Source organism: Megalops cyprinoides, chromosome 23 (assembly GCF_013368585.1).
Source record: "Megalops cyprinoides isolate fMegCyp1 chromosome 23, fMegCyp1.pri, whole genome shotgun sequence".
In the NCBI taxonomy this organism is placed as follows: domain Eukaryota; kingdom Metazoa; phylum Chordata; class Actinopteri; order Elopiformes; family Megalopidae; genus Megalops; species Megalops cyprinoides.
Genome location: NC_050605.1, coordinates 13,042,946 through 13,057,711, shown reverse-complemented (window position 1 = coordinate 13,057,711; position 14,766 = coordinate 13,042,946). Strand labels below are relative to the sequence as shown.

The 14,766-nt window shown below is 41.9% G+C and overlaps 1 protein-coding gene across 17 annotated transcripts in view; it reads right to left on the bottom strand.

The window, feature by feature from the left end:
• The window catches only part of nrcama (neuronal cell adhesion molecule a), a 67,043-nt gene that overhangs the window by 8,581 nt on the left and 43,696 nt on the right, over window positions 1-14,766 (bottom strand). For 4 of the 17 annotated variants that reach the window (XM_036518164.1, XM_036518167.1, XM_036518166.1 and 1 more), the window contains 23 exons: window positions 14,275-14,468; window positions 13,711-13,833; window positions 13,025-13,195; window positions 12,531-12,587; window positions 10,937-11,048; window positions 10,642-10,826; window positions 10,384-10,515; window positions 10,126-10,269; window positions 9,611-9,722; window positions 9,070-9,233; window positions 8,569-8,716; window positions 7,963-8,087; window positions 7,474-7,503; window positions 6,177-6,278; window positions 5,529-5,726; window positions 5,372-5,442; window positions 4,851-5,076; window positions 4,408-4,523; window positions 4,110-4,314; window positions 3,587-3,709; window positions 2,884-3,060; window positions 1,011-1,046; window positions 364-429 (listed from right to left, as the gene is read on the bottom strand). In XM_036518164.1, coding sequence (XP_036374057.1) covers window positions 364-429; window positions 1,011-1,046; window positions 2,884-3,060; window positions 3,587-3,709; window positions 4,110-4,314; window positions 4,408-4,523; window positions 4,851-5,076; window positions 5,372-5,442; window positions 5,529-5,726; window positions 6,177-6,278; window positions 7,474-7,503; window positions 7,963-8,087; window positions 8,569-8,716; window positions 9,070-9,233; window positions 9,611-9,722; window positions 10,126-10,269; window positions 10,384-10,515; window positions 10,642-10,826; window positions 10,937-11,048; window positions 12,531-12,587; window positions 13,025-13,195; window positions 13,711-13,833; window positions 14,275-14,468 — 3,017 coding nt within the window. The remainder of the gene's footprint in view (window positions 1-363; window positions 430-1,010; window positions 1,047-2,883; window positions 3,061-3,586; window positions 3,710-4,109; window positions 4,315-4,407; window positions 4,524-4,850; window positions 5,077-5,371; window positions 5,443-5,528; window positions 5,727-6,176; window positions 6,279-7,473; window positions 7,504-7,962; window positions 8,088-8,568; window positions 8,717-9,069; window positions 9,234-9,610; window positions 9,723-10,125; window positions 10,270-10,383; window positions 10,516-10,641; window positions 10,827-10,936; window positions 11,049-12,530; window positions 12,588-13,024; window positions 13,196-13,710; window positions 13,834-14,274; window positions 14,469-14,766) is intronic. The other 13 variants (XM_036518176.1, XM_036518179.1, XM_036518178.1 and 10 more) reach the window with 8 other exon arrangements.

Genomic DNA, 14,766 nt, shown 5'->3' with positions numbered 1-14,766 from the left:
TATCCTTAAGATGTACAGATTAATTTGATATGCAATTATTAATGATAAGGAGAAATGGTAATAATCAAATGAAATCTATACATTTCGGGAAACCAATTTCTATGCACACTCTGCTTTACATTATCTTAACTAGAATGCTCCTGGATGAAGAATCCACCAAAAAAACGGCAGAAAAATAGAACCACCTTCAATGTTCTCCAAATTAATTGATAATTGCATATGAAGTTCAGGAACTATCTCAGGCTGTTCATTAGCACAGGAAAACGACAGATGAAAGTTCTACATCAGAGGAAGAACTGAAGTCTGCTACGGTTTGCACAGATTTGAAACAGGAGCAGTCTCTAGGCTAGGGAAGAGCTGTACCCTTGTGGGATGGGGGGCGCAGAGACTGTGTGATAGGGGAGATTGGATGAGGGGCTTCTGTGCGCCCTGAAAGAACATGGAGAAGAATAAGATACACCACACGGCGGCGCACACAAACACAATGCAAGACATCACACAGTGAGACAGTCAAAGTAAGGCAGAGAGACGGCAGCATGCGGTGCTTACAGCGTCATGCAAGTTACCTCGCTAGCGAGCGCTAAGAACAACGAAACGGTAGTGATGGAGGAAAAAAGATGAGGCGATTTGAGCTCTGTTTTTCATTACCGTTGACATTATTGTTCGCTTTTCTTCTGTCTGAACTTAAGGCAACTCTCGGCTTAAAAATCGAAAATGACTGACTGAAGGAGATACACAGAGTTGATTGTGTTATGGAAGGCGTACGAGCAAAAGCATTTAACGGCGCTGCATCTAATCAGCTGTGCTGTATCTCTGCTTCAGACTCATGGTTGGCTTCTGCGCTCCCACAGCACAACACTGTACACAGCTGTGTGGCCTAAGACCAGTGGAATCTTTCAGAGAGGGGTGCATGCAAATCCATCTCAACCCCCCAGGGTCTGTTCTCTTTAACTAAAGGCCATGGTCTCAGATAGGACATGCAGACATTTCTGTGTGGGTCCCCATGTTACCTTTGCCCACATCTACTGCGGGCTGGCGCATAAGAACTTTGGAGAAAAAGAACAGAGAGACAGAGGGCAATGACGTAAATATAAGAGGACTAATTCACTGCAAAAACAGTACCACTTTCCTAACCAGGTTGATTAAATTGAGGGAAATGAAACAAACTCAGGGGTCGTTTTAAATGAAATGTTTTAAAAATATCATAGACAGTCAGATTCAGCTCTACACACAATGCACTGTGCAATTCATTTAAACAAGCATTTTCCTGTTTTCAAACATACAGAGACAAATGAGTCTCACTGGAAACATCCTTTTGTACATAAGGGGGCAGTTAAACTCAACACAGTGGTCTTCATTCTGTCCCTCACCTTACTCTTTATCTGGCATGCAGGAAGTGTACTATATTCATAAAGCATTAGTACACAGAGATGCGAATAGATACCAAAGTTCTGACTTCCTGCAACAAGTCAGCATTTTTAACAATATGATACATGTTTATTTGGCTAGCTGGGACCAATTGTTCCATACATATTTTACAGGAATGTTATTTCAAAACACTTCAGTTAGAAAGGAGAGTGATCCTGTCAAAATTGCTGATCTCTGCCTCTAGTCCCCAGCAGGTATAGAGACATTGTTTAAGTCTCTTCTTTCAATTCCAGTGAAAGGCATGCTGGGGATTGTATGACACTTATACTACCATGGAGCTGGTTTCAACCCAGGACAGGATCTCACCTCAGTTTCTTTTATTGCTTGATAAAAAGGTTCTTCAATGTAAATTCCTACTTTAGTAAGGGTGAGAACCAACACACACACCTTTATAAAACTGAATTAAACTTTAAGGTCAAAGAGCATTATAGTTAGATTGAATGTGGGCCTAAGTTACAGAGGCAGAATTCATTGCAGGTAAGACAACCCGGTTAGGAAAACAGTCCTGAAGATTAGCTGACAAACATCCATATACCTGTATTAGTTTTTCAACTACTGAACAGAGGTTAGCTCCCACTATAGTTCATATTTCCAGAAACCTATTGACTTATAAGATCATGTAACAAAGAATGGAGTGGTTCAGTCTGTCAGTATAATACCACCAGTTTGTCTGAAACTCATAGAAACTAGAAATGAACAGTACCTATCAAATTTATCAACTTATGCACTTTCCCTCTTCATGAACAATACTCACCATAAATTTATGCCCTGTGATATGTGTTATATTTTCTGTATGCTTTTTCAGATTAAACCCCTCCATATCAGTGTATTTGAAAACCACATGAAACTACTAATCTACAAGAGTAACAAACATAAACTAACATATAAAAATTACTGACTGAATGAGACAAGACAGAAAATGCATTAAACACAAATACAACCACCAAAAACCATTTAAGAATGACATTCCTAACCATACATTTGACAAAAGATGTAAACTCCTGAAAGTTATAGTGCTTCCAACTTTCACAATTCTAAAACATTCTGTGAAAAAACTCCTCCTGTGGTCCTTTGTTCAGACAAGAACTGGCAAGAAATTAGGTTGCCATAAAGCCTTTTGAAAACGATCTATTCTGTGGCAGAGGTAACGCTAGGTAAATTTCTTGACTGAGGCATTATGGTTCCATCCTGGAATTAGCAAATATCCAACTATTTCACATCTGAGAATGGGACCAAACCAGCAAGTTGAAATGACTTCTTCAAACTGAAAACACATTTTTTGAAAACACTCATCTAACACACTAGATAAATCTCAGCATTCTAAAATGGCTTTTAAAACTGTACACTAGCCAAAAGGATTTCATAAGTAACACAGAACAACAATGAACAGTACATCTCTAAAATAAGTAAGTATAGGGTGAACTGGGATTGTGGTGCTGAATGGTTCAAACTTACCCTCATCCATAACTGTGACTGCCTCCTCTGTTATCACGGGTCCTGAGCCTTTGCTTGTGTTTGCACTGAAATAGAACTTGTAGCGTGTGCTGTATTTGAGATTGAGCAGAGTGTAGCTGGTTTCATTAGGCAGAACAGCTATCTCTTCTAGAGGGCCGAGCTCATTGGTGTTGTTAACTGGAAGGAGAGGGCAAGGACATTACATCAGGTTACATCAGGTTCCACTGCAGTAGAAGCATGTGCACATAACAGATGTTTTCTCTGCATGCTGAGGGCCAGCAGAAAAGATACTGAGATAAATGCTTCGGTCTCTGTACTGGTTTCCACAATTCATTTTCATACACAGGGCGGAGTCAACTAATGGGAAACTGCAGCTAGTCCACCCCAATTCAAGGTAACTGTAACTCTAATAATAATTACTATAATAATTTACTAATAATTTACTCTATTGTATTGAGCAGATGTGAAGTGAGAATTTTTTTTTAACTTGAGTAAAGAGATTTAGCAAAATGTTTAATTTCTTACTCAATGGCATTTACATGCATAACTGTCTAGCATTGTTTTTATTTTATCTCCAATCAATCATACTAAAATTATCTACTAATAGGATCTATTATCAAATTGTATTAGCTTTCAATCAACCAAATCTAATTTTTGCATTACTGAAACACTAACACAACAGCATGCTTTAATAAAAACTCACTCGGCTGGTATCTGAGCGTGTAGCCAGTCAGACGGCCATTGTGTTCAACGGGAGGTTCCCACTCCAGGGTCAAAGAGTCCAGATTTACATTCACAACCCTAAGGAAAGCAGGGCGACCAGGGACTGAAAGAATCAAAAGGACATTAACATTTACATTTAGTCATTTGTTGCTCTTATTTACTTGCAAACTGACTTACAAATGGTTGCCCCTTGAACTAATGCCAAAAGTATTTTATCGTTATCAAACATCTGTATTCCTAATTCCTCTAAAAACATACATCTTACATACTTACCTGTAGTTAGTTGTCTTTTTTGAGAATCAGTACACATGCACTCTTTATATTGCCTTGTAAAGTACTGCATAACATGAGCTCGACCACCAAGCACAGCACTTTCAAACAGCTGGTCACTGGCCATTTTATCAACGTGTAACTATGGCGAACTTTTTCACGCTTCCACCTAGGCAGCCTTCACAACACATTTTGTACATGGTCTCAGCCGACACTCCCGATGCTGCACCCACCTCCCTCAGGGGTCCTGAATTCCTGGTCAGGGCTGGGGGGACCCTCCCCCTTCCTGTTGAACACCCTGACGTTGAAGGTGTAGAGGCTGTAAGGGTGGAGGCCGGGCAGCTTGCCGTGGGTCTTGTTCCCGCTGAAGGTCAGGACCTGCCGCTCCTCATGGTGTGGGTGGTGCTTGTGTAGACTCTTCTCTTTCCAGTATTGCACCTGTCAGAGAGACTCTCCGTGAGTACACACCCCCGCCGTGAAGTCTGTCACCAACCCTTGACTCGGGGCTGCAGTCACATGCTGTCTCTGTACCTTGTACCCCTTGAGTCGGCCCCGGACAGTGCTGGAAGGAACAGGGTCCCAGCGCACTTCAACTAACGTGCTATTCTGCACATGGGCCTCAACATTCTCAGGAGCAACCGTTGGCACTGTGGCAGAGGGGTTAAGAGGAAAGAAACATCATAAAATCAAATAACATTAAAACCAAACTATAGCTATTAATCCATTCGGATGAATAGTTGAAAAGACAGGTATGCCAACACCCAACAGCAAAAACCATTCAGGTACATGCCCTGTCCTGTGTAATTATAGTACTTTAACACGAGACAAACTGTCCTCTGTAGTTATAATACTTTACAAGAAGACAACATGCTCCTGTGTGAGTATATTTTTCAGTAAGACACACACCAGCCTGTGTGTTTTTGCTATGAGACATGCTGTCTTTGCCCATATAGTGAAATGAAGCCATGACTCACAGTCTTCTCCTGAGTGGCCCAGGAAAATTTCTGGCTCTGGTGCATTCCCATACTCATTCACCGCCTGAACCTTGACCTCGTAAGGAACAAAGGTGGGCGTCCCCGAAACCACAAACTTAGAGACGTTGGTCACCATCACAGAATCCCAATCACTTTCCACGTCCTTCTGCCTCCACATCACTTTGTACTGGAGCCCTGGTCCGTTGGACTGTAGGCCTGACAATGGCTAAAGCAGAGAAGTAAATTACGATATTACATTATTTGCTTTGAGGCAATTCATGTTACTTAAACAACTTACTCTTATATTTTACACACCATCCATTTGTTACAACTGGACATTAACAGAGACAAGTTTAGTACTGTGCTCACTGATACAACCTCTGTGCCCCACTAGGACTTTGAACCTGAAGCCTCCATATGGACATAAAAAGAGGGTCATTTACTGACCGTTATTCCATTGGAGGCTTTCAAAGAGCTAATTCACTGATGAAACATACTGTAAATGCCACAGCTTTGCTTACCGTCCATGATATCACTAGATTGTCATGTTTATTTCCAGTGGCTTCCACGCCAGATGGGTTTTCTTCAGGAGCTGAAAAAAAGAGAGTCCACATTGGACCCTGCAATTCCAAACACATTCCAGATTCTGCATTTATACAGGCTAGAAGAGGTCTTTACCTGCCGGTTCTGTTCTGTACTGTTGGGACGGGGGGCTGGGTTGACTGAAGCCCACGTCGTTGACTGCCTGCACTCTGAAAGTGTAGTAGACGTAAGGCGATAGCTTGAGGTGAGCGGTGGTCTTGGTGCCTGGGACCTCGGTCAGATTGTGCCAGACGCCAGGCTGGTGAAGGGAATCCTCATACTGAATGACAAACTCTGGACAGAAATGAGAAACAAGGAAAGACAAGAATGTCATGAGAGCATGGAGAGTAAAGGAGACAGAGTGTGGATTGTGTTGGATCTGTTCTGCTTTCAAAACTCTGAACAGGTCTGCTGTTAGACGCATGCTATCCTCTGAACAGGACTGCTGACAATACAACCTCTGACCAGGGCTGCTGTTAGATACATACTTGTCTCTGAACAAGGCTGCTTACAGGGGTTGCAGTGTAGCATAGTGGTAAGGAGCAGGTCTTGTAACCGAACATTTGCTGGTTCACTGGGGCACTGCTGCTGTACCCTTGGGCAAGGTACTTAACCCAGAATTGCCTCCATAAATATCCAGCAGTATAAATGGAAAACACATAAAAATTGTAACCTATGTAAATCATTCTGGAGTATCTGCTAAATGGCAGTCATGTAATGTAATTTAATGCAGAGGATACATACTCTGAATAGGGCTGTTGTGCTCATCTCCAGGTATCCAGGTTAGCTGGACACTCCTCGCCTGCTGGTCAGTCAGCTCCAGGTCAGTGGGATGATCGGGTTGTTCTGAAAGAGAAGGTGATTTTAGCACAGCAAAAATTGCTAGAGATGTGTGTGCATTCTCAGAGCAGCTCCGATGCATGAAAGCCATTTTTCATGTCATGCATTCTTCTGAAACTCTCACGGTCAGACAATAAACTTCATGGATCTCATCAGTATGAACAAAAAATAAAACTGGCATATTCAATATAATATTTAATGTACTCCCAGCCCCTACAATGAATTTCTAACTAATTTAAAATAAAGGTAAACACTAATTTTGTATGCTCTGTTTTGCAACTGACAGAACTAATTACTGTGTTTGTTATTTGAAAAAATACAATGCACTGCAATACACTTGCTTCATATTACAGAATGAAAGCAGCCTGGTTGATGTTCATGTTTTCTATGCTATGATGACATATGTGCATGCATGTTTTTCTAATGAAATGGATGAAAAATCATATTTCAAAGGTGCCCTGATGTGTCTCTGCCAGTCCTGCACAAATGGAAGTCAACTCAAGCCAGGAAAGTGATACAATTTCTTTCATTGTGACTTTCCAGTAACTTTTCTAACTTTTCTTATCTAAAATGGTAAACAAATGTTAAATGCTTCTACCAGTGTCATGCGTACTGCACTGCACAAAGACTTTGGCTTCATATCACCTTGGGTATGAACCACAGTCCTTTGTTTAGTCTCTGAGGAGAAATATAAGAATTCTTTCATTGATTCTTTGAGCATGTTATGTAGTGCACAAGTTTATGTGCAACATCAATATTTTAGTCCACAATACCTCAGTAAACAGCCCTTGCATTTGGGTTGTAGCATGAAGACTCACATTATACAAAATAATTTGCGTGACCTGCAAAATCACAATATGACACCGGCACACGAGCTAAAACGTGTAAACTGAATCAAATGACCCCAGGCAACCACAGGCTAACACAGAGCGGACACAGAGGCAGAAATCAAAAGTTAATAAATAAAGCTGTGGAGGTTCAAAGCACGGACGGCGCGTGGGATGTCATGGAGGCCACCGCCCACCGGTCCCTCATTGCGCTGGTGACGTCACATACATAGCAGATGAAGCTACCATGGCCAGAGCACAGCATGCTTAGAAAGGATAAAAGAACAGGAACAGCTCCAAAAACACAGTCAAAGGGGGAACGGAGAGAGTGATGAATGCTTAGAGGACTGGTAGACCATATGCTGGAGGTTTACCGTAGACGATAGCTGGAGTTGGGGTTGCCTCTGACAGCAGAAGCGCGGGAGTAAGGTAGGAGTTGGTGGTTAGTAACGCAAAAGTAGAGCCTAACTCTCAAGAGAGGACAGCAAGTAGTTCCTCAATCAGTATCAGCCATAAGGCATAAGACAGTCTTACCATATATAATATATTATTAGTTTTACATGTTTAAATTATTGGAATCTCCAAACATCCGTTCTCAAATGTGGTATCAAAATGGCTATATTTTAGCCAAGTGAACACATTATTAATAGACTATAAGAACATATGTCACATATTAAGCAGAAAGGTTTAAAGATTTGAAGCAACATAGTAAAAATAAATAAAAACACTGAAATGCATTTTAAGAAAGACTTGAAGAGATTTAGCAACTGCCTTTCAGTAGAAGAGAAATACAGACAAGCAGAGAGCTGGAAGACTGGAGAGTCTGCATTGAGAGTGAACGAGTGAATACTGGACAAGCATACCGACGACAGTCAGCACAGCGCTGGCGGAGTCCTGGTCCAGCGTGGTGTTCATGATACAGGTGTAATTACCCTCATCGCTCTCTGTCACGCCATTGATAGTCAGACTGTCAGAGTCCACCACAAATCTGCAAGCAGAAGTCCAGCAAATTCACATCACTTATCTACTACTGCTAATTAAACTTGAGGTAGCTGTCTGAAGAATGACTGCATCTTCAGTTGTTTTATCCACGCACGGGCTGGGAATAGCATGCGTTAGCTCAAAGCTTTCACAATAAATCAATGATGTGGTCTTCATAGCGATGTACATTATATAACAACATAAAATAATTCAGATGACATCAAACCACTGTCATAATCAACCATAATGAGAATCAACAAAACGAGACAGTGCAGTTCTCAACCTAATTAGCAAAGAACTGTGGACCACTTGACTTACTGCCAAGGGAAAAATATGCCTGCTTGATATAGCAAAGCTGGTCAGATGAGGGAAACGTATTGTTATGTACTGTTAGGTGATCAACAGGCCCACATAACATGTCTACTCTAATATAGTAAAGAAATTACAGTCTAAAACAGTCCACACAAATGATCATGATTAGACATAACCTCTCGTCATCCGGTAGCTCCCCGCTGTCCTTTAGCCAGGTCACTGTGGGGATCAAAGAGGGGTCATGTGTCACCCTGCACTCAAAAACCGCGTCACTGTTCCTCTGGACGACCTTGTAATCCAGCTGCTTCAGAATCCTGGTGGGCTCTGAGGTGAGGAGAGTTGAAGTCAGGTAACACAGTTCTGATTCATCCTCACAAAAGTCAGCTCAGGCCCAACCCATAAAGTATTCTGAGAACATGTAAAATGAGACATCAAGTAAACAAAAAGAAAAACAGGTTCAGTTATCTTTGTAAGTAAAGAATATTCCATGTTAGGAATACTGTATAACTTTACATGATCTGATTTGCAATAAGTTTGAAAATATACAGTTAAAAAATAGCTAGAGAAATTATATTTATGCTTTTGTGAGTAAATACCTAAGGTATCCAGATTTTTCCAGATTTGCACAACTCAACATGGTGAACTTAATACAGATGACACTGGTTTTTGACACTCACCTTTGACCTCCAGTAACACGTGGTTCTCTTTGCTGCCCAGAGTGTTCAGGGCTATGCAGGTGTACCTGCCACTGTCCTGGGTTTGAGCCATATGTATCTCCAGGGTGCCATTCTCATGCAAGATGTAAGAGTCCCCATCCACGAGGGTCTGGCTGTCCCTGAACCTTCAGGACAGAAGCACACAGGAATCACTGATGGAGAAGCAGTCACATGAGCACTGGCAGAGGGCGAATACATCACAGCTACATTCTCCTGTGCTGTATGGAGGATCACAAATAGCCAGTTCTCCTGAAAAACATCTTGAAACTATTATCACAGCTGCAGCGTTTTCATTGATTTAAAATGTAAATCATTCCCTTGTTAATGATAGCAAGTAGCCAGAAACCAGTAAGCCAGTAAGAGATAAAAATCAACCATTGTGTAAAAGGGAAATTTAACACCCACACTTTTCCCTGTGAAAAAAACTCTAACTGAAGGTGACAATGGCTGTCACGGCAACAGCACAATTGCTTCATACCATAACAGACACATTACAACTTACCACGTGATGTTTGGTATTGGGGACCCAAAAGAGGCACAGTCAAGTAAGGCAGGATTGTTTCTGATGACCTGGTAGAGTTTGTTAGGTGGTGTCAAGACCCTTGGTGGTTCAGCTACAGCAAGACAGACAGTGTTGGTGTTTTAATTCAATGGAGTGAACTACACTGGACTAACAGCCTGCCCAAGGCTGTGATATATATAGTCATGTCTTGACTTTTGAAAAAATCCTGAAATGATGTTATCACTTTCACATTAACCTAAAATGCTCATACACAGTTTCTCAAATTGGAACAACCGATATGTCTACTTGGCCATAATGATAATAATGATAATAGGTTGCATTTATATAGGACCTTCCATCGCTTTCAACGTTCTCAAAGTACTGTCTCAAAAACATGACTCATATCAATCACCACTAATCATGCTGTACAATACACAGAAGAATATACACTCAACAGCATTTTAAATGTCCTATAGCAAAAACTAAATACATAATATTAAGGTCGAGCGACTCACCAAGCACATTGACAAAGGCATTAGCCAGCAGATAGCCATATTCATTGGAAGCATTGCACTGATAAACCGCGCTGGATCCAGTCTGAACGTTGGTGAAGACGATGGTGTCATCTTCCACCTTCCTGTTGAGGTCTTTGGGCGTATCTATTAAGGGATCACAGTCTAGATATATTCATTTTTTTTAATCTTCCCTCGCATTGTGACATTCATGCTTAAATCTGACAGACATGATGCAATCACAGGCGTAGTGCTACTTACTCTCAATCGGGATGCCATTCATGGACCATGTGATCGTGGGCTTGGGGTCGCCATTTGCCTTGCAGGAGAGCTCACCCCTCTCTTTGGGGGCCAGAATAAGATTCCTGGGGGATCTTATCCAGTATGGAGCAGCTATGTTACAGAGACACAATCCATTACCAGAAAGCAAAGCTGTCCGGACGCTCTTTAAAAATCAATGCAGGAAAAACAGGCAAAAGTCTGGGGGAACGGCACCGCGTTACAGACAGCTTAACAGACCTTTGACGATGACGGTGATGACGTGGTCAACGGTGCCCAGGCTGTTCTTGGCTGTGCATTTGTAGTCCCCTGCGTCCGCCTCGGTGACCTCTGCGACCTTGAGGGTCTTCTGGAAGCTGTGAAAGGAGGTCCTACCGCTGGGCAGCTCTCCACTCACTTTGCCCCAGGAGATCTCTGGCGTTGGCCTTTTGTGTGAACAGAGCAGCGGATACAAACGGCAATGCTTGACAGGCATTGTGGACACAGACACAGACGCATGCTCAGCGCATGAGTTCGGCTCCACACAAACACTCACAGGCCTTCAGCAATGCACTCCAGCTCGAGAGTCTCCCCTCTCAGGACCATCTTGGTGCTGCTGGATCCAGGCGGGACCACGACTGTTGGGCGGCGCTCTCCCGCAGGGCTGTCTGATATGAGAAATGCAGGAGATACTGTCAAAACAGAAACAGATCTCTTATGTTTGTTTCACCTTCCAGTACCAGAGATCCAAGACCAAGAATTCCCGACAAACAGCATAGCCTCACCATACCTGGGTCACCATGGTTCGTGATGATTACCTAATGCAACAATAACATTATAAACACTATCCTGAATGCCACACAAAATAAAGGATTTTTTTTGGGGGGGAGGGGTGAAAGATTAACAGTCAACTTTACAAAATCAAGCACCTCCCAGTCGATAATCAACAGCGACAACACTGTCTGGATTCTTCTATCCTGACGTTCTCATTTTTTATAATTCTGTTCTCCTCTTGATTGTTCTTCATTGATTTCTCAAGTTGTTAATGTAATTGAATAACCACTGATTACTCTTTTTTAATGCTTATTACCATTAATGTTGTGATAATCATAGCCCTTAAACTCAAAGGTAGTACTGATAGTTACTTCTTCACTTATTTACCTTCTTCTTTTTAAGGCATAAACAAAGAAATCAGTAAAGAACATGAAAACTGATAGGAAAGGCATCTATCAACCCTATGTCTGCAATCAACATCAGAGTCACAGATATAGTGACTTGTGGCAAATCTGCAGCCTTTGTCTGGCTTCACCACACTTAAGACCTTACCCACAGACTCCTGACAGGAAACACACACGTTTCAAACACACACGTTTACTCTTTGTACATAACCAAATGGTATCAAATCATATAAAAAAATGGAGTGGAGTACTTCAAAAACAATGAGCAATGCACAGAGATGAAATGAATGTTGGGACAATTGGGTGGGATTAACAACGGATAAGTGAATGGAGAACAGAGAGATCACAGATTGTGGTTCTTTATCCTTCTACATCTCTTTCCAGTTTCTCGAGCTGGGAAGCGAACAGAAGGATCTGGGGGAATGAACCACAATGCAGGAGACTGACTCACAAGCACCTCATCAAAGCATCAATGTTCAAACCATTTGAGCTGTGGTTAACACATATATTCATTCAGCTAAAGAAAAGACAATCTCTAAGTTAGTAAGGGCTACATAAACAGTTTTGCAAAGGACATCTTCTTTGCAATTATGAAAAAAGAAACATTCACAGGATTGTTATGTTGGTCTGATTTGCTCTGTTTTACATCATTAGGTTTTACCTATCAGATTTATTGTTATCACAGAAGCGAAGAGCGAATCAAATATTTCACAAGTGAATGTCCTTTTTTCATACATACATTTGGATTTCATGTTAAAAATTAAGGTAAACTAGGCACTACCATGAAATGTTAAATCTTTAGTACTTTTGCTAAAAAGTGTGATTAAAACAGAGAAGGTATAGCATAGTCCATTAGAAAATGTTATTGGTGCTGTTCAAAGATGAGGCAACATTAGGGTTAGGGGTTAATGTTAGCGGTCACTGTAGCATTGTTATGTTAGGCGGCTTTCACTAGGGGGCACCAGCACTCACCACCAAAAAAATCAGTGTCATTCAATAAAGCTGCCATTGTCTCATTGATTGCATCCACTGTAACACAACAAAAAAAATCATAAACATGCTACAAGATGAACATATCTATGCTCATGCAACAACTGAAAGTACACATAACATAAACAAAAATATGTATCAAACTAAAATGCACACACTGAAAGGCCAATGAGTTTTGTTCATGCCTTTGACCAATACACAGGGGTCATGAAGTTTTGCCTAACCAGCAGAACTGCTGCCCATTAATATACAGAGTATGGAGCAAGGAAGCCGAATGCTTCCAAAAGTGAATTGTAATTGCATTGTGCAATGCTTGTTCAGCAACCCACAGACGCCCATTAGAAAATCCTAAACAATGCATCCTTTCTTTCCCGCCATTGTTGACGCAGCACTGCATAAGATCAAAAAAATAAATGTCCTCTCCTTACAATCTGACAAGTCAGCGTTGCGCACAGGCGCAGAAGAAAGGGACTTACTGTCCAAGACCTTGACAGTAATGGGCTGTTTCTGCTGTATGGTCTGAGTGTGGGGGAACCTTGCGTAGCAGATGTAGTCGTTGCGGGTATCCTCCGTGAGCACGTTGGAGAAATAGAGGTCCCCGTTCAAGGCCTGGGAGACGCGGCTGCTCTGGGGCAGCCTCTGAAAATCTGAGGGAAGAGACGCAGGGGAAATCCCCTTTGAGAGGCAAGCCAGCAAGACGAGGGAAAAAATGAGGTCAACTCTCTAACGCCATAATTACAGCACTCTGAAGACAGGGGAGGGAAAAAGTTCAACTGAATCTGTAATTTTACTTTTTACATGAACTCCGAATATTACTAATCAGAATACCATAATAATGATACATTATTAAAGTATTTTGGCTTATTTTTTATTACTTATATGGTGCCTTTCTCCTTTTCTCATGCTGCGTTGCAGTGAACCACCATAGTGTGGCACCCACGCAATTCATTTGCTATTAATCAGTTATCCATACAGGCAAATATGACTCAAATTTATGAAACTAAATCAAAGCTCAATTGATTCAATACATAATTTAACATATAAAGTGACAATAATACACTGAAAGCACTTTGTTACATTGGTGCAGGAGTATAGATGCAGATATCCCATACTGCACAGTGACTGCCCACTCTTGAGAGCTATGCTTCCAGCTGCAACATACTGTTATCCATCCAGAATATGATTGGAGGAGGGAGTCCAGCGGGCGGCCGACACTGCAGAAGTAGGGGCACTCCCTCCTGCACGACGATGGGCTCATTTCTCTCCTTCGCCCACAAGGGGGACCCTGAGAGGCAGAAAGAAACGGTAAGGTTATAAAAGTCCGTCGCACATAAATAAATCACCCACATAAAAGTCTTTTACACAGCAGATGATGAAAGAGGTGTTACGGGGAGAAGGCGTTTGGAAAAAACCTGGGTGGAATGTAACGGGAATGTGCACTACCGTACTTGAATTCCAATCAACAGCCTCACGGGCAAAAACGATGGAAGACAGATCAAGGGAAGAGCACTGGCAATTTCTGTGCATTTTTCTCATGCAGCCACATTCCTTTTACCTTCCAGACATAAGGACTTGATGAGTGATGAATGACCACATTTTTCAAAGAAAGGAGAACGGAGACAAAGGGTGGAATCGCAGATCCAGGTGAGCCACGTACAGGTGAACGTGACTGTGCTGGAGGGGACACAGCATGCAGTGGGGACACGGAGGCAGAGAGAGCTCTTACTGGACTGGCGGATGACGATGTTGTTGGACACGGCCGCCCCGTGCTCGTTCCTGGCCGTGCACTGGTAGACCCCCTCGTACGCCTCGGCCTTCTCCATGCTGATGTCTATGACCAGGGTGCCAGAGTTGGGCTTCATCATCACTTTAGGGTCCTTGTCTATGTCAAAGTGTGTCCCATTTCTGGTCCATGAAAAGCTGTGTATGTAATGGAAACATTAGCACGTACTTCCATCTCTACGATGTTTTCTATCAGCAAGCAAGTAAATACGTCATCTTCTTAATGTATAAGCAAAATTACATCATGTCTTCCCATTCATACAGGATATCACATTAAACAGATTATACAGCGGTAGGGGTAACACATTAAATGTAAATTCATAAGATTAAATGTAAAGAACGCCTCCATGAATATGACATTACTGTGTTCTACAGCCATTTATAGGGAAATGTATTGTTTCATGTCTGCAAACGTTTTATGATATAGTGTAGGTTT